Source organism: Diadema setosum, chromosome 13, assembly GCF_964275005.1.
Source record: "Diadema setosum chromosome 13, eeDiaSeto1, whole genome shotgun sequence".
NCBI lineage: Eukaryota > Metazoa > Echinodermata > Echinoidea > Diadematoida > Diadematidae > Diadema > Diadema setosum.
The window spans coordinates 3,240,545-3,264,061 of NC_092697.1; the positions used below are offsets into that span (position 1 = coordinate 3,240,545).

The 23,517-nt window shown below is 37.4% G+C and overlaps 1 protein-coding gene across 1 annotated transcript; it reads right to left on the reverse strand.

The window, feature by feature from the left end:
* Window positions 1-708: 708 nt before the first annotated feature.
* LOC140236675 (ran-binding protein 3-like) lies at window positions 709-23,285 on the reverse strand. Its single transcript, XM_072316599.1, has 15 exons — window positions 23,196-23,285; window positions 19,462-19,504; window positions 15,082-15,156; window positions 13,706-13,750; window positions 13,160-13,243; window positions 12,407-12,472; window positions 11,149-11,485; window positions 9,895-9,988; window positions 8,905-8,982; window positions 7,313-7,352; window positions 6,894-7,009; window positions 6,017-6,140; window positions 4,183-4,325; window positions 3,334-3,577; window positions 709-2,155 (listed from the first exon to the last, which is right to left on the reverse strand). The coding sequence occupies exons 1-15, from the start codon at window positions 23,229-23,231 to the stop codon at window positions 2,088-2,090; spliced, it is 1,593 nt and encodes a 530-aa protein (XP_072172700.1). The 5' UTR covers window positions 23,232-23,285; the 3' UTR covers window positions 709-2,087.
* Window positions 23,286-23,517: the final 232 nt, after the last annotated feature.

Here is a 23,517-nt window from a genome sequence, read left to right on the forward strand (position 1 = left end):
ACAGCAGTTGCCTTCTCTTTAAAGGGATCGTATAGTTTTGGTTGAGACCTAATTTCAGGTTTCTAACATTATTTGGTGAGATAATGAGAAACCTCTTACGAAATATGAAAGAGCATGTAATTCTATGATGAATTCAATGTTTATTTTATGAAAATTGGTTTTGAAATGGCCGAGATATCAAAAAAAAGAGCTCTTCTAATAAAGTGTGGGACCCACACTTTATTACCATCACTTTGTTTTACTTTGTTTTTGGATGTTTCAGTCATTCCACACCCGATTTTCATCAAATAAACTTTAAATTCCTCTTAAAATGGTATGCTCTGTACTATATTATAAGTGTTTTCTTGGTATCTCGCAAAAAGTTAAAAGCCCAATTCTCATCTCTACCAATACTGTACCATCCCTTTAACACTAACCACTGCACAGTCAATGTCTTCATTTTGTTGTTGATTTTAATGACAGAGAAACCCAAATGGACATTGCAAGCATTCTTTTCCTTGATCACTCCACCAAACAATAGCAGGACCTTTGACTGACTTCAAAGAATTCCTACATTCCTAACTATTTACTTTTCTTCCCTCAATTCATTTATGCTCAAGTTGAGTGCACAGCATGGTAACACTTTCAAGCATGGTGCTACAACTCACCCAGTGCAACTAAAATCCAGTGTTGGACAAGTAGAAGTAAATGGGCATTTGCTTGTCACATCTACATGACACTCACCCAAAATGTTCATTTGAGAAAGTGCAGCAAATATTTGTAATGAGGGGGAAAAAACATGCAATGTTATGTAAGTAACAAGAATGAACACTTGTTCATTTGCATTAAAAAAAAGAGGGAACTATGTCTTTGTGATGCCCTGGGACCTTAACAAACCTACACCTTTTTTATTCTACTTATCTATCATGAACACAATGCATACTTGCCGGAAGCAGACAAAATATCCTAATGACAGCCATTTTCCTACAAAGTTTTAATCAAGACAGTACGCTTGTCTTAAATATTTTTGTATAGTCTTTTACAGGGAGAGCAAGGTGATACGAACATTTCTAAACAGAAACCAGGTCATCATTTGACATTCCTTACCAAAATACACAGCTCTGTACCTAATTATTTTACACTCTTGTGTACTGAGCAATATTGGGGTTTAGTGGGCAACAGAAAGTGGCTTCCAAAATCACTACAGTAATGGGAGTAATACTTTTCTTCTACTGAAGCTACAATGTTCAGGCATCTGCTATCAGCTGAAACGCAGGTCCTACAATATCTACAAGCTTGCACGGAATGTCTAGAGGCACAAAGAACTGGAACTTAATATGTTAGCAACAACCAGGCAATTAAATGTAAGAAATGATATTCATTTTTTTTTTTCAAATAGGAATAAATTAAATGTTTACAAAAATGCATTTTAACATTCACCGATGGTGGGCCAATCAGCGAGGCAGCACCAATGGGGCTTTTTACCGCTCGGGGACACAACACCCACAGCTGTCCTTTCTGGTACCATCCCGCTGGCTTTTTTCCTGCGGTCACACCTCAAGAGCATCATACAATCAACTCGCTTTGAGCTGTCCTCATCAAAATACTCCACGAAATGCCCAGCCGAATACTTCATCGGAAACCTTTCGATGGTGACAAGGCTGTTTACAGCGGCAATACATTCCTAGAGCAGAAAGGGACAGCTAACAAAAAACTTGGACGGCTCACTAGACTAATGCTGTCTTGAGAAAGCACAAACGTTCGACCTGCACAGATCCTTCACACTGTTTTTCCTCGAGCTGAGCTTGAGATAACGCCACTCCTTGTCATCTTGAATCCAACCCACCGACATAAAAAAAGCGAACACGAACGTGTAGCACGGATGCATCACTGATACTGTACAAGTTGGTTGAAGCCGAAATCTGGCTTTCATCGAATTGTTCTCTACGAACTGTGAATTACGTGAATCAGGGGGCCATGCTACATACAAAGTACCCCTGGGTTTTTGCAGTAAGGTTTGGTCTTTTCTGGAGTCCTTCATCGGCCTCTATTTCTTGGGATACATCACTCCGAGGCTCGGATGCTTCTTCCAACTTCCACAGCTCTTTTCATGACTCCTCCTGATTCAGAGATGGGGAGGCGGATGCACTGTTCCCCTCTGTACTTCTCGGTGACGCTGTGTGCCAAAGAAAATAAAAGAAATATGTAAGATCGATGAAAAAGAGTGTATCAAGATTCAAGATTAATCTACTCTAATATATACGTCAGATCAAATGTAGAGATATAAAAAAAAGAAGGTCCTTTCAAACAGTCTAACAGGGTTTCTGCAGTGTTCTCTGCATTCACACTAATCAAGTTAGGAATCAACTTCTTGAACTTAACTGCTTGCCAACAGCAAATCACAGAGACTCACATTAATGATATCAATTATGCGGCAAAGCAAAACAATAAACACATAGGAGTAGTAGCATGGAGCAATGTGCCTAGTTGATACCATTGCTGACTATTGATAGTCCTGGGATGAACCATGAGGGGCCAGCCTCATTTTCTGGTGTGGAAAGGTGAGTGGACCATTTTGTCGGGTGAGCACCCTGCTTCTTATGATGAATGAATGAAGTGGAATCTTTTACACGCATGAATGGTGACTCACACACAGGACCTCCATTTAATGTCCAATTCAACGGACAGAGTATTTTTGCCTCGAACTACAGTGTTGAGGGGATGGCATGCTTGCACACAATACTGCTCAGTTGAACTTGATGAGCATTGAACCGGGCCATTTGATTGCACGGCAGACGTACTTCCAACTGAGCCACATCGCCACCCTATCAAAGCACTAGACTTGATACTGTACTTACCACAGTGAATAAATGAAAAAAAAAAAAAAAATCAAAAGCAGTTTTGCATGCTACATAAATATCCCTTACTACAGCCATCCAGCTGAAAAAAAAAAGATAAATAGATTTTTTTTTAATTATACTGTAAACACAGAAATTTTGCAGTACATTAATTTTGCATATTTCGCGCTACTTCTGGCAAGCACGAAATCTAAAACCCGCAAAAATATCATCACAATTTTTTCTGCACATTGTAAAATGGGTTGACAATTGCACAGCACGAATTCAACAACCCGCAGATATGTTTTTGAGCTGCTCAGCGTAAAAAAATAATCACGACAAAATATTGACGTTTACAGTACAGATAAATATACAGGGAATGAAGTAAAGAGTCTGACATGATTTGGTGAAAAGGTCTCACAGTAGGCAGTTTTTGACTTGATCAAGATGAAGTAGAGATTAAGAAAATTTGTAGTTGTGGTCTCTGGCACTTGTTGCAAACTTTGCAAAGACTCACGAGGTTTACTCCTGTCCCGCGAGTTGATCTTGGCCACCTCACTGTCTTCGTCGTCGTCGTCGTCGTCCTCGCCATCCTCCTCCTCCTCCTCCTCCTCATTGGCGTCACCCTTGGAGTCCTGTGCGCTGGCCTGGCCCTCCGTGCCCTCCGCCTCCAATCTCTGCTGCTCCTCCTCCACCTGTTTCAGGGCCTGGATGCGGTACTCTATGGCGCAGTACAGCTGCTCGATGTCTTTGGGGGTACCCTGGAGGAACACAAGCAAAATGTGAGCAAAGTCTCCCATAAATATGGCTCAGATCAATTCAGTTAATTCAAGCTTGTGATGTATGCAACGTCCCTGATGTGAATGGTGTTTCATAACTTTCAAGGAACATACAGCTTTATTTCAAATTCTTTCTTTATGTCATTCTGTTGCATAGTCCCTCGCATCTACTAACTTCAGAATATGATCATCCGGAGAGATCTAAGGTTTATTGTATCCATACAAGCCTTTCAACAAACATGCAGAGACTTTGTCACAAAGTAGAATGAATCCTATCCTACCAACTGCTAGAATAATCTAATCTAATCTAAATCTAATCTTACAACAGTGAATACAACGGTTGCATAAGAAGTGGATAACACCAAGAAATTGAAGGGGGTGAGGTAGATTTCTTTTTCACAATAAAATAAATAATAAATCAAAACAAATAAAACAAATCTCATGATATGAAGGCGATGAAACAAAGTGGATAAGTTTGAGAGCATGAACATGAAATCTAGGAATTTCTAGATTCTGCACAGAGTGATCAAGCGCCCTCCACATCTGAGTTGTGATCGGGTGATTTATGCTTGCTCCCGACGACATACCGAAATCAGAAAGACTTTAATCTTCTCAGTCTCTGCATCCATGGCCGAGATACGCAGACTCTTCGTGCTGGCCCTCTCCACGCTCATACCACTCCAGATCTTGGTGTTTAGAATCAGTCGCAGACTTCCCTGCGTCCTCATTACTGAAATGAAAACAAAAACAACCAGCTTCAGGGATCGCAACTTGCATTTTTGACAGGAGGGGAATTTCTACTGTGAATTGCTGATATGACCGACACTGAAAGTAATCAGCCACTTGAATGGTACTTCTCAAACTCCCACAAATCAAATCTGCAGGGTGAAGAGTTGCTCAACGACTACTAAACATGTGACTTAATCTCTTGACGCCATGACAGAGATCACTTAAAATGTTTCTTCAGCTTTTCTTGTTGCCAATAATCAAATGCTTGGCTGTGTTCTAAGCACATGACATTAAAAGAACCAGCACGAGTCAATCTATATCCAAGATTCATTCAAGATCCAAACCAGCAGACTGATTTATGATTAAAGGTGAAATCCAGTCCAAAAATAAGTTAGTCTAATAAAAAAGAGTAAAATCTTACAAATTCAATGGTAAAAATTTGACTGAAATCAGATGAAAAATAAGGAAGTTATGAAATTGTGATGTTTTGCTTATTTCTGGTAAACGGTTCTTGTACAGTGCATATGAATATGTGAATAAGTGAGCTAACCATGTCATACCCTCACAATTTTCCACTGATCGTGTACAAAAAAATGACAAAAATTCCAATGTTTCTGTCACTGAAGTCTAAAACATGATACTATTCCTGTTTGAATAACTTCAGAACAGCTATCAGTTAGATATATTAGGATTTGAGCCTCTGGCATAATTGCGTTTGAATGAAAAACTGGAAATTCCAAAATTTTATGTACAAACTATATGGCAAGTTGTGAGGGTATGACATGCTCACTTTGCCATTTGCATACTTGTATTCATATTGACCGTTCAAGAACTGTTTCCTGAAAAATTAACTTCAAAATGTCATAACTTCCTTATTTTTCATCCGATTTCAATCAAAATTTTACCGTTGAACTCGTAATATTTTACTCTTTCTTATCAAACTAACTTATATTTGGACTGGATTTCCCCTTTAAAGATGTCCTTCCAGTGGTTGCAAGTTCTTCTCAAGGAAATAGTTCATTGTAATGTTCCTACTTCTTTGATCAATACAATGCTGCTCAAGAATTATTATTACACAATACCTTCTGGCCTTTGTCCCAATACATCAATTTTATGGTATCCATGACAAACACAAGCCAGCAAAATCAAATAATTTGCCTACTAAATTTTCGCTTGAAACTTGCCAGAATGCATATGCCTGAGCTTGAATCTAAAACTATGTCAAGAACAGAAAAAGACTAGCATGCTAATTTCCTAAAAATAAGACCGTGCATCAGCAAAAGCAATGCACCCAATTCCCCAACCCCCATCCCCCCCCCAAAAAAAAAAAACCAAAGAACAAACAAACAAACAAACAAACTCTCTACAATGCAGTTCCCTGAAGGGCTGTGATTATCAGCTAATAAACTTACTTCAAACCACTTTGGAAAGAAAAAAAGGAAGAAATAGCTGTTTCCTGTAAATGTTGTACTGTATTTATGAATGCCAACAATATGTACACTGTAATTCTAATGCCAATCATCCCTTTCCATTCCTCTGTATGAATTTATGACAACCATGCTCATAATTTGCTCTTGACTCTCTAATAATTCTTCAAAACATTGTAGCCACGATACTGAGGATACTAATCAGGAAGGTGGGACAACTGGTCATGCGGTCATCATCAGAGTGGCCCGAGTGCCCCAGACTCACCTAATCTGGACTGGAAGGAAGAGTCGCTGGACGTCTGGCGCATGTCATTCACCCTGATCTGACCGCGCCCCTTTTCCAGCCAGCTCCGTTTGGTGGGGTCAAACATGAACAGCTTGCAGTGCGACTGTAGAGTGGATTACATTCATACAGTCACTCATTACAAAATATTTTAGATCTGAACATCATCACTATTGGGACTCAATACAAAGAGTACTTTTTGCTCACAGAATTCTGTTCAGCTTTATCAAACAACAATTTCTTGCTGTGAAACAGGAGAAATGGATAATGTTCATAAATATACCTAAGTACGAGGGAGTACATCTTTCAATATCATTGCACATAGGACCTTAACCTACAGAATACCTACACTTACAAGAACTGTGATAAAACAAAATGAAACAGTTTGCTCCCAATACCCTTCTGCCACCCCCCCCCAAAAAAAAAGCTTGAAGTAAATGATTTACATTATATTATAACAACTAGAAGTTCTAGTACCAATCACATGAATTAGACTTAGTTGTTCAGAATCCATAACTGCATTTGATAATCATCAGATAATTTGAATTCACGATCCTGCTGCTTATGAACAGAAGCTTTTTAATGAAGATTGAGTCAAATGCATATTACTCACACCAAAAACACTTTGAGCAAGACCAAAGAAAGTACCTGATGACATTTTTTGAAATGTATACGTGGACTGGTGGAGAATTGTGGGATACTTTAACCCGATGAGGATGGGCTGATTTTGCTACAACACGCATTTCCCACAGACACTTGCCTGATTATACTCTGGACTCATCCTCAACGGGTTAACTTCATACATCAGTGTTAACAAAAAAAGAGCAAAAAGCAAGCAAACAGAAATCTTGGTACATACCTGCACCACATTCTCCTCGTCCTCTTCACCCGTAACGCTCTCAACATCCTCAAACTTTCTCCTCATCCTCTGCCTCGCTTCTTCTAGCGCCGAAGCATTTTCAGCAAGCGTTTGCTCTAAAGAAAAGAGAGAGGGTACATAGTGTTGTCAACATTTGTGAACATATCAACAATGATGTCTTCGTTCATTCAAAGATCAGCTAAAAGACTTAACAATCCAATTGTCAACAATGTGGTTGCAACAATCTTATCTTTAAATCAATCTTAAGGTCTGTAAGCCAACAGGAGATTAGACATTATTAGCTACGAACTTAAATTAGAATCTACAGCCAATTTATGTACATAATCAAATTAAAAAACATCAATATATCTGTCCTTGGCCATCAAATGGAAAACAAGGTGAAGTTGGTATAAACTCACCTTTGGACTTTTCCGGTGATGTTTCATTGAAGCCATCATTCTGAGGAAAAACAAAGTGGACATACATTGTATCATATCATGTAAGAAGCTGTCTTTCAATAATCTACGACAATTAAATAGTTGCAGTAGAGTAAAATTATCTTCTATCAGGGTGAATTCCACACAGTATGTGAGGAAAGTGGTAACCAATCTTCATCAGAAGTCTATATAATGTAGTTTCTAGAACTGCTACAGAGCATTCTTACATGTATTTGAAGATTCTATATTCATAGAAATGAACAAGTATCATATTGATTCATAAGATAATGTCCTGCTTCGTATACATTAACCCTAATCAGGCTGGGCTTTTTTGGCTATGCTATATCTGGGGGGGGGGGGGGGGGGGCGGATTCCGCCCCCCCCCCCCCCCTTCAGATCTCGCCTATGGAATGCGCGATTGCGCCGAAAATCGGCACACGCGATTCCCGCGACGTATTCTATCAAAATGTATGGTTGCTTTCTCCGAAAAATTTTTCTTATATTTTATATTAATTAATTATTGTAATTTATGCATAAAATCAGTTTTGGGCTCTAAATCACTTATTGATGCTCCAATTAAGCTAATTTCTTTTTTAAAATGTTTCTTGTATCATTCTTCTGAGACATAGGATAAAAAAAAATCTGTATCGAAATTAATTTCTTATGTATTTTATTGTTTTTTGAATATCTTATGTATTTCTTTGTTTTTTGACCTTTTGTTTTTGTTTGTTTTTTGGCCAAAATTTGTCACAGACATTTTTTGAAGCATTATTATGCTAAAATAAATTGATTTCGGCCATTCTAAGTGAAGATATGAATTTTTATGTGAATTAATTGAAAAAACACAATTTGCATTGGATTTGTACACAAAATCACGTTTTGGAGCAATTTTGGGGTTGACAAATTTTTTTCGAACGGGCGTCGCGTCAAAACGGTACGCGCGGGCGCAACAATTTGGGTCTCAAAAGTTGCGCGATACTTGAAAGAAAAAAGTCACGAAACATCGCGGTGGGAGCTTATCGCGTTGCGAAGATATTGCCCGAAACATCGAGGGGGGGGGCGGATTCCGCCCCCCCCCCCCCCCCCCCAGCCTGATTAGGGTTAACACACTGAAAGAAAACCTGGAAGTGTTATCTGCACAGTATTTTACTTTCACACATCATTTACATTCATTTGACAGAAATGGACAATAAGGCTCCCAGGCTGCAAGCACATGACTTAGCCTCAACATTACGGAAACAGAAACTTGTAGATAGTGCTTTCCAGGAAATGGAATTGTAAGTACTGAAAAGTTTAATACCCAATACCCTATGAATACTCATTGGCATGGACATCAAAGGAACACAGAAAATGCCCCACACTAAAAAGCTTCAAAGTTGAGTACATTATTCACATCTAGTTCCACACTTAACTGTGCCACTGGCTTCAAAAGACCAATATTGCTCTGACCAGCAGCGCCTGGTTAAGTGGAGGATGTTACATTCAAGCAATATTTCATGATAGCTTTGCAATGACAATGCATTGAATTCCTCGCATGAACGAAAGAGGGCCCATGTGGGTCTACTAGTACTCACCTTAATTCTGCTGGACAGATTCTGGCCAAACACCAGCTCCCCAACGGACTGGAGCTCCCCTTCTTGCCTGTTGGGACTCTGTAAGGAATCAATCATAAGTTTAAAACTTAACAATAGGATAGCTATCAATCTCTACATAGATATCCCTATTTGATAAACACACTCACTAAAGTATATGTATGGACTGAGAGAATGCAGAAATATCAGTAGAACACACCAGTGAAAGTTTGAGGAAAATCAGACAATTGATTAGAAAGCTAAGAATTTGTTTGAAGTTTGAGTCATCGCTGCATGAGAAGACTACAACAGTTTCTGACATCACTGCCGGACAATATTACAAAGAGAATATAAACAGCACAATGAATGAGCACTTGACTTATCTCTTTCAATAGGCATGCTTTTTCAAAAAGAAGATGAAAATATGAAAACTGGGCTCCAATTTGAGTCCCCCAGCCATCCCTGGATCTGCCATGAACAAACTAGAAACTACAGCCACCACTATACTTACTCATAGCACTAACTTGGCTTATCTCTTCTGGTTCTAGAGAAGACAATTCATAAAGATTTTATAAATTTGGGGCTTTGCCTCCTCCTCCTCCTCCTCCCCCCCCCCCCCCCCCCAACTCCAGGGGCATCGGGCCCTGGGAACCCCCATGTGGGGAATGGTGCCCATTTTCACAGATATACATTGTATATTATGTCACCCTAGCAATAATCCTCGCCAAGTTTGGTTAAAACCTGATCATGCCTTTTCAAGAAGACGTAAATGTGAGAATTGGCCCCAATTTAGTCTCCCCCACCCCCATCCCTCCTCCAAACTGCCACAAACTTGAAACTACAATCACTAATCTCATATACTCATAGCACTACCTTAACCTAGCACTTCATTTTTGAGAGAAGCCCCCCTGAGCTACAAATAAAAAAAAATAAATCAAATAAAAAATGAGGCAGTGATGGAAGTGGGAGTGGGGAGGAGTTCTTTATACTCACCGTTACTCTCTCATTCATGTTCTGGCCGAAGAGGAAGGAGGAACCCGACGAGCTGGAGAGGCTACTGGGGCTGTCACCAGAGCTGTTCAGATCCCTGAAGAACCATGCCGATCAGAAGCAGAGTGGGACAAAAATATCACCATTAGAATATGGTCATTGATTTGTTTACTGACCCTCACCAAAAGAAGGAAATAAAACATTATTTTGCCAACTGATGGATCTTTACGAAACATATATCAAGATAATGCAACATTGGACGATTAGTTGAATCTAAATGTGTACAATTTCGTTCAAACTTAACATTTCTTCCTTGTTTTCTAAATAAATAGATAAATTCTAAATAAAAACTGATCACGTCAATCTACATAAACACAACTGACTTTACCATGGCTACAAACATATAAACTTCTTGCATGAGTGAGGTTTTGGTTGTCTTTTAAATGCTCAAAACAAAACAATCAAGAAATCAGACATTTGATATCACCAAAGGCTCTGAGGAACAGGAGGAGGATCTCAAATTATATTTCATCACCCAAGAGAGATTAGTCAGACCGTACAGGGAAGATTGCACAATCTGATATCGAAGTGAACTCATGCTCCCCACTCAGGAAGTCAGTTAAAGACTTTGCATGAGAGTTTATGGAAGGAAGGAAAGCCAGAATGTTCTCGTGTCAGTACACTCGATCAGCAAGAACATACTCACATTTGATTAACACAGCAAACTCAAGCCATCTATAATTATGTGGGCATAATAACAGCTCCTCCAGTGTACCGATGACACAGTTGTGTTATTTCTATTGCAACATTCTAAGTATTTGCTCAATAAGCAATACTAATAACGAAAAATGTATTCATACATGGCCAGCCAGCAGGCTAGCTAGATGGACAGATAGATAAATAGTTGATAGATATGCAGATAGATCGAAAGATACTTAGATAGAAAGATAGTTACATGGATGGATACAATGAAGGATTAGATAAGGATGGATAGATAGATAGATAGATAGATAGATAGATAGATAGATAGATAGATAAATAGACAGATACAAAGCTGTATGCATGCTGAATTATGTAAATACTCTCAAAGAAACTTTGTAAATAATTTGAACAACAAAGTGACCACTTTGGGTAAACTGAAGCGCTCAATCTTATCATCATTTTGTGCATTCATTGGAAATGATGGGCAATGGGGGAGGGGGTAAGGGATGAAAAGAATTACAGGGGATATGAGATTGTGAATGTGGAAATACTGACTTGTCTCTGGTTGCAAACTGCATGAAGTAGTTTTCATGCGTGGTCCCGTCGTGGTTGCCGGAATCCGAGTTCTTGTCGCCCGAGTTCCCGCTTGCGCCGCGACTGTCCTCGAAACCAATCCGGTACCCGCTATGGTCGCGGAACTTCCCAAATACCCCGAAACCCATGTCCCTCTCATTGTCCCCCGTCGTCAAGCGTAAAAAGTAATTTGTTCGTTTGCTTGCACTGCTTTCTGACTCGGCATTGTGCTCTGGTTTCGCTTGCGCTCCACCATTTCCTTCCACCTTGGGTGCCGCTTCTTCCTTCCCTTTGGGGCATTCCTCCCCTTCCTCTTCACCTGATTAAAAAATACATTTAACAAAAACATAAAGATAGCAGAATACAAAACAATGGTAACTACTGCCATCTATTTTGCAGTGGTTTTACTTTCCATAAATTCTATGTGCCAAATGATGTTCTGGATATTAAGAAAACACAGCAATATAATTCTTCCAATAACACGACTGCAATATGTACAATCATCTCTATGGTGAGAAATCACTCTATTCTTCTCATTGTAAAGGGATGATACTGATTTCTTATTCCTACGTGTATGCTGTGCTATCTGATACTGAATTCAACCATGTCGGCAATGTTCTTACAAGTCCTAATTTGCATCATGCTTGGGAGGTACATATACATCCCTGTACAACGTATATCTACCCTTTAGCTAAATCATGCATTCTGAATAGTGCAAGAAAAAATGTTGAATTTATGTTTGCACGGGAAGACTAAGGGGTGTATAAAAGTGAGAAAAAAAAGTAAGTACCAGTAGCCTTCATTTGGAATACACTTTCTGGCTAGGGAGGACTTAAACTTTGAGAAAGAGACATTCTAGAGGCAACATTCTGATCAATTCCTGTGTGACTATTGAGGTCTCTTGCAAACTTTCATTACAAATTATTTAGAGCTGAAAAATGAAAGTCTGCAAGATACCTCAATAAATGACTCATCCAGGGATATAAACTTTGTACAAAGCACTACAGTATTCTGAGAGCTGAAAAGGCGCACTTTACATGCAAAAACTGTATTTTTACCTTTCCTGTACCGGACATGCTTAGTATTTTAATTGGATAAAGACAGTACATTCCATGAAAGTTTACACTGTAAGTACTTTTGGCAAAAAGAAGCCAATACAAAATACAACAACAAGTAATAGTTGGCATCTCTGCTCGCCGTAATAGACAAACTGTGTAAAAACAAGCATGATTGTACGTACCTTTGGTGCAATGGTTGAGAGCTGAGGGGCGCAACAAGGGCTTCACTTGCTCATCTTCCTTGTCTTCTGTTTATAGAAAAATCGCGTAGACATGAACGATAAGGGGTTATGCAAAATGCTGACACCACATGTAACTGCACAATGTGTTTCATTTTCATTTCAAAGACTATGTGTTGATTCAACAATATCAATATCGTAATTTTAAGGGGGAAATTGGATTCATGGGATTGGATAAACTCTGTAAAACTTGACAATAAAGCAGTGTCCATGTGTTACAAGATTTTGATAATCTACTAACAAGGCATAATTCCTTATCCCATCTTGCAATCATGCATGTATGCTTACAGCAAACTCTGAACACATCCCAAATGACTACATTTACGTAGAGAGAATTTCACAATTTCATATCTATAATAAAAAGGACACATTCCATCGACTTGTTACTGGTACATTGTTAAGGGTAATACTATTCTCCCTGTATGCTGAAAGAAATGAATCACATGGTCTTTCATCATGCTACAAATATGAATTATAATATGTTTAATTTTCTCAATTATTTTCTTATCAATGCACTAGTGGGAGATCATAAACTGTCATCTCCACATCTAGTCAACAACAATCCACAGATTTCACCAAAACTTTTGTATGGATTGTCCAATTTTCCTCAAACTTCATTGAAGTATACTACCAATGTTTCTGCATTCACTGAATACACATATATGCATTTGGGGTAAAGTCAACTTTAAATCTTACCTAATTTTGGAGCTGATTTTGCCTGCCCATGTATTAGGGTCGGTGGGTTGAGCTTAAACACTGGTTTAGCATTTAGGACATAGCCTGCACAGGAAAAAAAAAAAAAAAAATATGGAAAAAAAAATCATTCATGGATCACTCAATAAATATACATTAATCAACTAATAATAAATAAATCAGGCAAAACAAAGAAGAAAACTATGCTATTATACAATACAAAATATGCCAATTTCAGACAGAAACATCTAGTTTAATTAGTCACATGTTGCCAATTTAAAGAATATTTATATTTCTTGCAATTACAAAGATGTATGGTGCTTTGATAACGCTGCAACCAGAGGAAACAATTGCACACAACCATGAAAAAAAAATGACACAAATGGAAGAGAATTGTGTCATCTCTACCTCAAGAATTACTAACAATGAACAGCAAACATTATAATAAAAGATACAGCATCATTCCACAGAAAAGTCAGTTTTCGGACTTATATTACAAAGCGTAAAGTGGGCTGATCATTTTGAAGACATTGTCTGGTCTTTTGTTACCTTCATCATTCTCCTCCTCTTCTTCCTCTTCCTCCATTGTTGAAGCTATAAACAACAAAAGAATAAATAATATCTGTCATAACGACAACAATAGTAATCATGCAATGATGACAATTCCAATGACAATGACACGATCAATGATAAATTAGTCATAATACCAACATCCATGACATTTTTGACAACGTTGGGGCAAAAGAGTACCATGACAAAATGTTTTTGATCAATTACGACATTAGCAAATGACACTGCTTCCCACAAATAAACAACATGAGTAATACAGTGTATGTTACAACACACCAGTATTTTGATGCAAAAGATACACATTTTTCTTTTGGACATCACATTAAAAAGGACATTAGGTTTTTTGTTTGTTTGTTTGTTGTTTTGAGGTTTGTATCTTCAGAGACTTGTGAGGCTGATGTATTGACATCTCATCTACAGCGTAATTTGCATAGTAGCTACACGACTATCACACCTCTATGAAGACAAGCAAAAGTTTAACCCTAAAAAGACTGGGGGGCTTTTTGGGGCCCCCCCCCAACATTTTTCGCGATAAATCTGGAACGTAAAAATCTCGCACCGCGACGTTTCATGACTTTTTTCTTTTATGTCTTACGCAACTTTTGAGACCAAATTCGCGGCACCCGGGTACGTGATTCTGAAGTTACGCAATATTTTGTAAGTGCATGTCAGACCAAAAATTGCTCAAAAACGTGATCTCATGTACAAATCCAATGCAAATTCTGTTTCTGACCAAAATTCATAAATGTATCATTATTTTTACTTAAACTGATCAAAATCAATTAATTTCATGTCCTTTATGATTGAAATAGTGTCGCCGATGATTTCCAGCGAAAAAACAATAAAAAACAAAAAGTCAAAAACAACGAAATACATAAGAAATTTTAAAAACAATAAAATACACAAGAAAAAAATTTTGATACCGCCGTTTTTTTTATGTACATTGAATAAGAATCCTACACAGAGTACCTAAACCAAAAATTAGCAGTTTTGGACCTTTAATTACAGATTTACAGCCATTTTTTTAAATTCATGCATGAATTAGCATAATTAATTGATTAAAAAAAAATTTGAATATTTGTGAAAAAATTACCTATTCAGTTTTGTAGTGCCAATTTTCCTTGCAATCGCGCGGTCAATGGCCAAGATCTTGGGGGGGGGGGGGGGGCAATGAGCCCCCCCCAGTCCTAAGAGGGCATCAAAATAGCCCAGTCTTTTTAGGGTTAATTTAGTCCCTCAGCTTCGGGTTGCAGTAAAGCACCTTGTACACAACTGTACTGAATACATAGAGCCTTTAATACAGTACACACAGAACATCAGTAAAATTATATGAAATAGGTGAAAACAATACCTACCAGGAGTGAGGACCGTTCTCTGAGCCATCACACTGCCTGGAGCTTTGGGGAATTCCCCCGGCTCTTCCGCTTCATCTAAACATTACAAATAAACACAAAATATAATCACTATCAATATTAACCAAAGACATAAAACATCAAATTAAAAAGAAGAAAAAAATGTGGGCTGTTTTCACATGCACTCAAACCTCTCTTTCAGTTCCCCCCCCCCCCCCATGACATTATATGTTTTATATTTTTTTTTTTAGTATTGCTGATTTTTTTTCTCTTTTCTTAGAATAAGGAATTGGCAATTTTCAATTTAAACTTCATAACACAACATAACTAGAAAAGCACTCTCAGAGCGCAGACCTCTGCCAAGCGGCCACTTTCCACCGACGATTTTGATCTTATAGAGATCAGTGATTTCCATCCTGATCCATACGTATGCATGCTAAAAAATCCCTGATTTCCCAATATAGAGGGCTTTGCTACATATCATAAAGCTTCAGCTGCGCGGCACGCCTCACCCTAGCAGCAACTAGAGCACGCACTTTAGTGCTTGTATGAAAACCTCAAAAATGTGCAGCTTGAACTCTAAAGTTCATTGACCCTACCTGCCAAAATATCGACAATCCTTCATAAAACGCACAAAAATTTCCGGATCACGTACCAAAATTTAATCATCTGTTACTTGTGTCATTCTCAACCTTTCCTGCAAGTTTCATCCAAATCCATTCACAACTTTTTTGGTTATTTTGCACATGGACAAATAAACAAACAAACAAACCAACGCCGATGAAAACATAACCTCCTCCCTTGAAAGATGAAATGTAGAAGACCTGATAATCTTGGTGTCAGGTCTGCAGTAAAGAATGAAACTTTCCTGATGTTTGGATAAGAGAAGAGAAGAATGACTCATCCCCTCCTCCAACTAATTTCAAGCTGGTGAGAACAATGCTGCTATTAATTGTTGCTTAACCCGTTGAGGACAAGTCCCGAGTATACTCGGGCAAGCATCTATGGGAAATGCGTGTTGTAGCAAAATCAAACCGTCCTCATCGGGTTAAGTCCATAGGCGTCCCTTTTGCAAATCTGATACTCGGATTCCTTAAATATTTGGTATATTGTAGAAGTAGGTAATTCAGCCTTTTCCTGAGAATAATAAACCTGGGAACAATACTGCAGATTTCCAATGAATATACACAGACTCCCCCCCCCCAAAAAAAAAAGGAAACCTGATCATTATTCCCACAAACAAAAGGGAAACATACCGGTATTCTCGAGTGGGGGATTCATTTTTCATTTCTATTTTAGGAACTCCTATTTCTATTTTTAGGAAGGTTTATTACCAGGAGATTTCATGATGTTGGAAGACATTATTCTTCAACCACGCAAAGCTTTGTGAAGGTTGCAAATTGGATCTTACAGGACCTTTATGAGCATCATTAAAGACACACACACACACACACACATACACACACTGGTTGTTTGGTTTTTATTATAGTCAATTTATACTGTATGTTTTCACCATAACCTGCTGGGGGTGTATATCATGACTACAATTAGTGAAATAACTCACTGTTTCCTTTTGAAACATTGTGGTCTGTGTGCCAATCATAATACAAGTCCTTACAACTATTATTTCTTAGGGTGAAGATGAGTTAATATTGCTTAAAACTAGAATAAACTTACATGTACCACTCCTTTTCTTGTCATCTATACATGTACAGCTGTACAAACTGTTCCCCCTTAGTCTTCTACAGTTGTATATGATCTTCTGATAAATGTTGTTATTCTTGTTCATTGTTCGTCATCCAATGGATATGTACTGTACATTCTACACTTTACAATGCACAACATTTACCTATCACTTTTACAACTGGCTCCTTTGAAAGCCCCTACTCTACTAATAACACATCAGGCTAATGAGATACCCTTGGTATACGTAATAATTAATGTCATGAAATGTACACTGCCCTCATACTGACAAGAGGATGCCTTTAAAAGGTCATACAGTGATAAGCAAAAGCTTGATCTTAGTGGTGCCATGCAATTTAGTAAATTACTCTTATTGACAAAACCCATTTCCCAAACCATCAAAGAGCATTTTATGGTTTTTCAATCATCCTTAACCCGTTGAAAACAATTCCCGAAAATACTTGGGCATGTGTCAATTACCGATGAGAAATGCGTGTTATAGCAAAATCACTCCATCCTCAATGGGTTAATATCATAAAGACTTGAAAGAAGTTTGCTTTGCTCAGTCATATACAATCTCTATAACTAGAACCATTAAATATGCATGTTAATTCTCAAACTAAAATGGTAAGAAAAAAAAACCTTACACAACAGACCATAGAATTATGTAATCATGCACAATCACTTTCCACTGCACATTGTGGAAATTCAGGCTTCTAGCATTAACTTGTAAAAGTGTACCACCTGCATTACTGCTTTAAAAATGCCTACTTGATTTCAAATGTACATGTATTGTCTAGTGCAAGGAAAAGTCAACCATGCATTCATACCATGTACAAAGCAGTCAGGAAAATGTTAATGTCACATTTCTATTTTCCTTCAAAATTATTTAGATTATAATAATAAGCTTAAAGATCCTGTGTACCTTTGGGAGCAGTGATTTAAAAAAAAATGTTCAACATATCACTTTTGATGCAAATGTGTAGGTCAATTTATTACAAAACATCTTACCATATACCGGGGGTATACAATTTTTGCAATAAAGCCCAAGATATATGGAGATATCACTATTTTTCTTATTAAACCATAACTGTAGATGGATTAGTCTGGAAACACTTTCATTACCGTATAACTATTGTTCACATTTTGTATATTTAACAATACTTAACATCGATTATACGGGTTCAAATTTTTTACATTGGTTGTTTAAGAATTATTTTGAAACACTCATGCTGGGTTTTTGTTTTATCTGCAAATGGTAAATTATGGCTTTACTCTATATTGTTTTGGATGTGTTTGCATCTACTTGCAATCAACCTACATTTTTTGTACACACTGTACATCAAAATGCAAGTTCACAGAACTTTCCACTTTGTGCATGAGGAGAAAAAGGTCGTTTGTGATAACAGGCATGTCATCCTTTTAACTTCACCAAGATAAAAATCAGTGATGTTAGTATACTACATATTACAATGATGAATGACATAATCCATACAAATGGTGCTTGCCACAAGTCCATCTGACTGCAATGAAGTGTTAATTGAAGCTTAGTGTTTGGTAATATTTCAATACAAAAGGTTTGACAATACATTCAATGCAAAAAATCAAATTTATGCTTCCCCAGGTGTAAATTGAAGGACCATTCGAGTCATCCCGTTTACACAGGTTCATTCTTTGTTTGAAAAAAAAAAAAAAATTGTTATGTCTGACAAGGCTATGCACTATGTTGCTTTGACAACAAGTGAAGTATCTAACCAACTGAGAAAAATGAAAGGTCATTTATCTAAATATGAACATGAGAGCTGATAATGAGCTGGGTATTTTTGAGTACTTCTATTCGTGCTTTTGATAATAACTGGTAAACACAGTCCTACTGCCTTAAACTACAATGTTTACGAGTGCCAAGTTGGCATTTGATCCCCAAGTAAGAAGGTGAATAGTTTCAAGCCCTACTAAACATTGCTTCATGAACAGAAAACTTGGGCTCCATCAATTATTGGCACGCAGTTGAGCCAGATGAATTTTGTAATATGCGTTTCATTTTTGTAGACTGTCCAAGATACTGAGTAAGCGATTCAGGCAGCTAATAGTAGCTCTGGTGGCTAAGGGTTGTGGCAGAACATACTTACTGAATCATATTAAAAGTGCCCTGCACTTTGAAAGCAGTTACACCATGCTATAGGATTACACATCTAAAGGCCAAACATTTTTGCACTATGATAAAAAAAAAATGAAATAAAAAAAAATGAATGTGCAAAGGACAATGTGCATATCGTTACATCTAAACATGTACATGTATTAAAGGTGTATGCAATCAATGCACATGATTATGCAAAAACAAACCAGAGTTGCATCCATGTTCTATCTTTCAGCTCTACAATTGTACATATTAACACAATGTGAGGAAAATTCAAACACATTTAGAATATTTCATGTCTGTAATATATACCTGTGATATCATACTTTACACCTGTGACATACACATGTACAGTGTGCATAAACAGTTCAGTCTGTTATTATTTGAATCTTGTATTGTGATTCTTTTTACCTAATAGGACAGAGGGATTTCTGAAATTAGGATGTACATTTTGTTATCATAGTCATTATTATCATCATCATTAAACATCATTTCTATTATGATTATCATTATAATCATCATTGTCATCATCACCTTTGTAAAATTTATGATAGCATAAATACCTTTGTTGAAGTTATCTGGTCCAAGCTGCTCATCAGCAGGCCTCTGAAAGGGAAAAAAAACACAAAACAAAACAAGTTTATGAAGAGATTTTACAGTATTATCTCATACATCTTAAATCTTAATCATCTTTAACAATCATCAAACTCTGGGGGAGTTTTGCAGCAGAAATCATTTTGTCATCACGAAATTGACACCCGTAAATTTCACTTCATATCTTACAATGAAAAATGGAGATTAGAAGGAAAAAGATGGATAAGGTGTTTACACTAATCATATCTGCACATCAGAATAAAATAAAGAATACTAAAATTTTGCAAATAGAAGAGAGAAACAGGAAATTTCATCTTCTAAAATGCATTACTACCAATTTCAGAATCGGTTATCAATTCAGCAAGTACAAAAATTTTGAGAATTCTGCGACCAAAAGAAAATTACATGAACACCAAAAGGCTATTAAAACTGAGAGATTTTCTTTTTATTCTGCCTCATGAAACAATGCTGATTCCGATAGAGAAAAGTTAAGATTAAGTTAAAAAGACAAGATACAACACAATACCTACATAATTGGGGTTTCTCAGACTCAATGTATTTTCAGCAATGGTGTCATCCCTCCAATCATAAAATTGCTACGTTTACATAATGCTAATGTTCAAATATGACAATGATACACTCTATGATAAGACTATCCTAATGGATACCAATCATAATCTATCCACAGAGTCTACACAGACAGGACTTATTTTCCCTATTAAGTTTTACCTGTCCTTTAATTTTGAGAATGACGTAAGTCTCTGAAGCTACTTGTAACTAATGAAAAAAAGGAAGCAGCTCCATTGACAAGGAATCCAAACAGGAAGTTAAAAAAAAAAAAAAAAATGTGCCTCAGTAATTTTAATTGTCTCTTACAACACCATAAACAACATTGATTTGTTCAGTACTTCCTCTGCCATTGATAAAATGACATTTTATTGCCTACATGTACCAGGCAGTTGAAGGGCCCTACAATAAGGTCACAATGTCAACTTGCTAGGGCCCTTCTGCCGGGCAAGTGCCGATTTATAAATCAGATCTTTGACAACAAATCAGAGTTCATCTGCTGAACTGAATCAATAACACAGATAACTTTTCTACACCTATGAATGCTTCATTGGCAAATACAGTTGTATGATGCTTAATCCTATGACATACCATCCTGGATGTTACCAGTAGTTTGCCCACATGTGAACAGTGACATCAAGTCAGACAAAAGAAAATAGCATTTTACAATAAAACACAAAGAAATAGAAACAACACTCCAGTCAAGATTGATGAACAGCTGATTGCTGGGTGAGAAATATTCTCAACAATAGTACATTAACCCGATGAGGACGAGTCCTGAATTTACTCTGGCAGGGGTGTGTGGGAAATGCATGTTGTAGCAAAATTAGCCAGTCTTCAATGGGTTAGACGAACCCGATTCTATTTCATTCCTGTATTGTTGTATGGACAACAGTTCAAAGAGCGTATTGATACTTTGCTTCCTAAAAAGTCATAGGAAAACATGCACGTTTGTTGCAAAACTTCTGGGGATGTGCAGCTGTACATGAGTCTGCATTAGCTACATGAGATTAGATCTTTGGCTGTTTTCCCAAATGCTCTGTATGTTCTCAACATATCGTATTCTCCCTTGATAGTGCAAATTAGATAAGATGAGTGACTGCATACAATATAAATATGTAGCTTGCAATATTTTGCAACATGTATTTCCCACTGTGGGTGCACAGTGCAGTTTTTGCTTATGTCCAATGTTGTTGCATGCTTTGAGCACAAATTTTCTATGATGGAGTTTGATTTTTCTCAAGTTTTGCACATGTTTATTAAATCACATTTTGTTTGAAGCATGTTGCCAATTCTTGAGGATGTTGCATAGCATGTTGCCAGCTTTTCTGGATGTTGCACAAGAATTTGAGCATGATGTAGTGACATGCTCAAACCCCTTGTGGTCCAACCTGATTCTATGATTTGATTTGACTCTAGCTGTTAGAGTCAACTTGCAGAGTGGCTATTCACCTATGAGTTTTCTTTTCTTATAATCTTAATATATCTTTAATCTATAGAAAAAAACTAGTATATTAATTTAAAAAATGTGAATCCAAATTTTGACTACGACTGGCTAGTTACAAAGTCAACAAGCCTAGTTTCCTGATGCCCTAGGGCAATTGAACTTTGTTTTTTGGCAAGTTAAACTTGACACTTAACTCTAGGAGGCCTCCCTAATGCAGGGTGTTAAATTAACTGTTTTTGGTTTTTTTTATTGTTGCATAACACTTGCCCAAAGAGAAATTCCAAAAATAGAAAATCACTTGTAAAATGTAAGTAAAGGGTTTGATAAATAACAATCATTTGAATAAACAGCACATGTATGTTGATTCACACACATAAAACACATTGGAGTAACAAACTTAGTTCGATAGAGTGCAGGTGTTGCATTGCATTGGGCTTCTTCACGTAAGTGCACTGCATCACTTAAACACTCAATATCTTTGGGCTTCTGTGTAGTTGACTTGGGTTTGAAGGGTGAAAAGTGGGGAAAAAAATGGCTTCAGAACTGTTTGCTTGTGCAGGCAAGCATTTTTTTTTTTTATTATTGTTCCACAACACCTGTCTGTCTTTGATTTTCACTTGCCCTGGGAAATCGGACAAGTGCTGGTGTAGCACCCCACAATGTTTGTACTCGGTGTCACTGTGCTACATCACCAAAAAGCAAAAACTATGAGAAAGCCGAAATATCAGGACAGCATGAAAATTATATCACCTGGTGTCAATTCTGCAGCCGAAAATGTGGAGATACTATCAACAGAGCATAAGCCAAACTACAACAGTTTTGTTGTTTTAAATAATAACTAGCAGACTTGTCAAAATGGACAGCAGACTGGCCTTTACCCTTTCAGCTTTATAATTAGATCTAGACCTACAACAAAAAAATACATGGTTACAATCACATGGAATCCCATGTCTTTTCACTTTCATCAGCCCATGGAATAGCAATCATTCTTTCATGAATTCCTAGTTTTGAATAGGCTGCAGTTATTTCAATCCACAACTAGAAAAGCACTCTGAGAGCACAGACCTCCGCAAAGCAGGTTTTTTTCACCACTGATCTTGTTCTTCCATAGAGATGATTTCCACTCATACGATGTCATACATGCTGAAAATAGCACTTTCCCAATCGTAGAAGCCTTTTGTTATGACATCAACTTTCAGCTGCACGGCACCTCACCCTAGCCATAGCAGAAAATAGAGCACGCACTTTCGTGCATGCACGCAAGCATCAAATACGCACAGCTCGAACTCCCAAGTTCATTGACACTACCTGCCAAAATATCAAAAATCCTTCATAAAATCCTGGATCACTACCAAAATTATTCATCTGTAACTTGTATCATTCTCAACCTTTCCTGTAAGCTTTTTACGAAACCATTCACTACTTTTCAAGTTATTTTGCACACAGACAAACAACTAAACAAGCAAACAAACAAACGCCGAAGAAAACATACATGTAACCTCCTCCCTTGGCAGAGGGTTTTCAGAAGGTACTCAAAACCACTAATAGCTGCAACAAATTAGCCATTACATAGAAGATTGCAATGGAGTTTACTGTTACTGAAAAAAAAAAGCAATCTTGTTCATAATCAAGCAATCATTCAACATGATCTGAGGGAATCTGAGGGGAAAAGTGAAAACTTTTACTCACCTTGACTCCTTGCTTTCCTGTGGCTTCTTCATCCATGACTGGGGCGTCAGTCACAGCATTTCCATTTGACACATCAGTGCTAGAAGTGCAGGGCTCTGGGTGGGTAAAATCAGAAAGCATGCATAAAAGATGAAACTACAAAGTAAAATATGATACAATACAGTTGACTCTTAACAACCTCCTTGGCATCAGTGAAATCACAACACTAGTTAGCCAAGATCGATGACTTCTGAGTCAGAATTATCTACTTTTCTTCCATAATTGCTCATCCTGGTTTTATAACTTCATCGAGCTAGTTCAGGATTAACGATTAGGACTCACG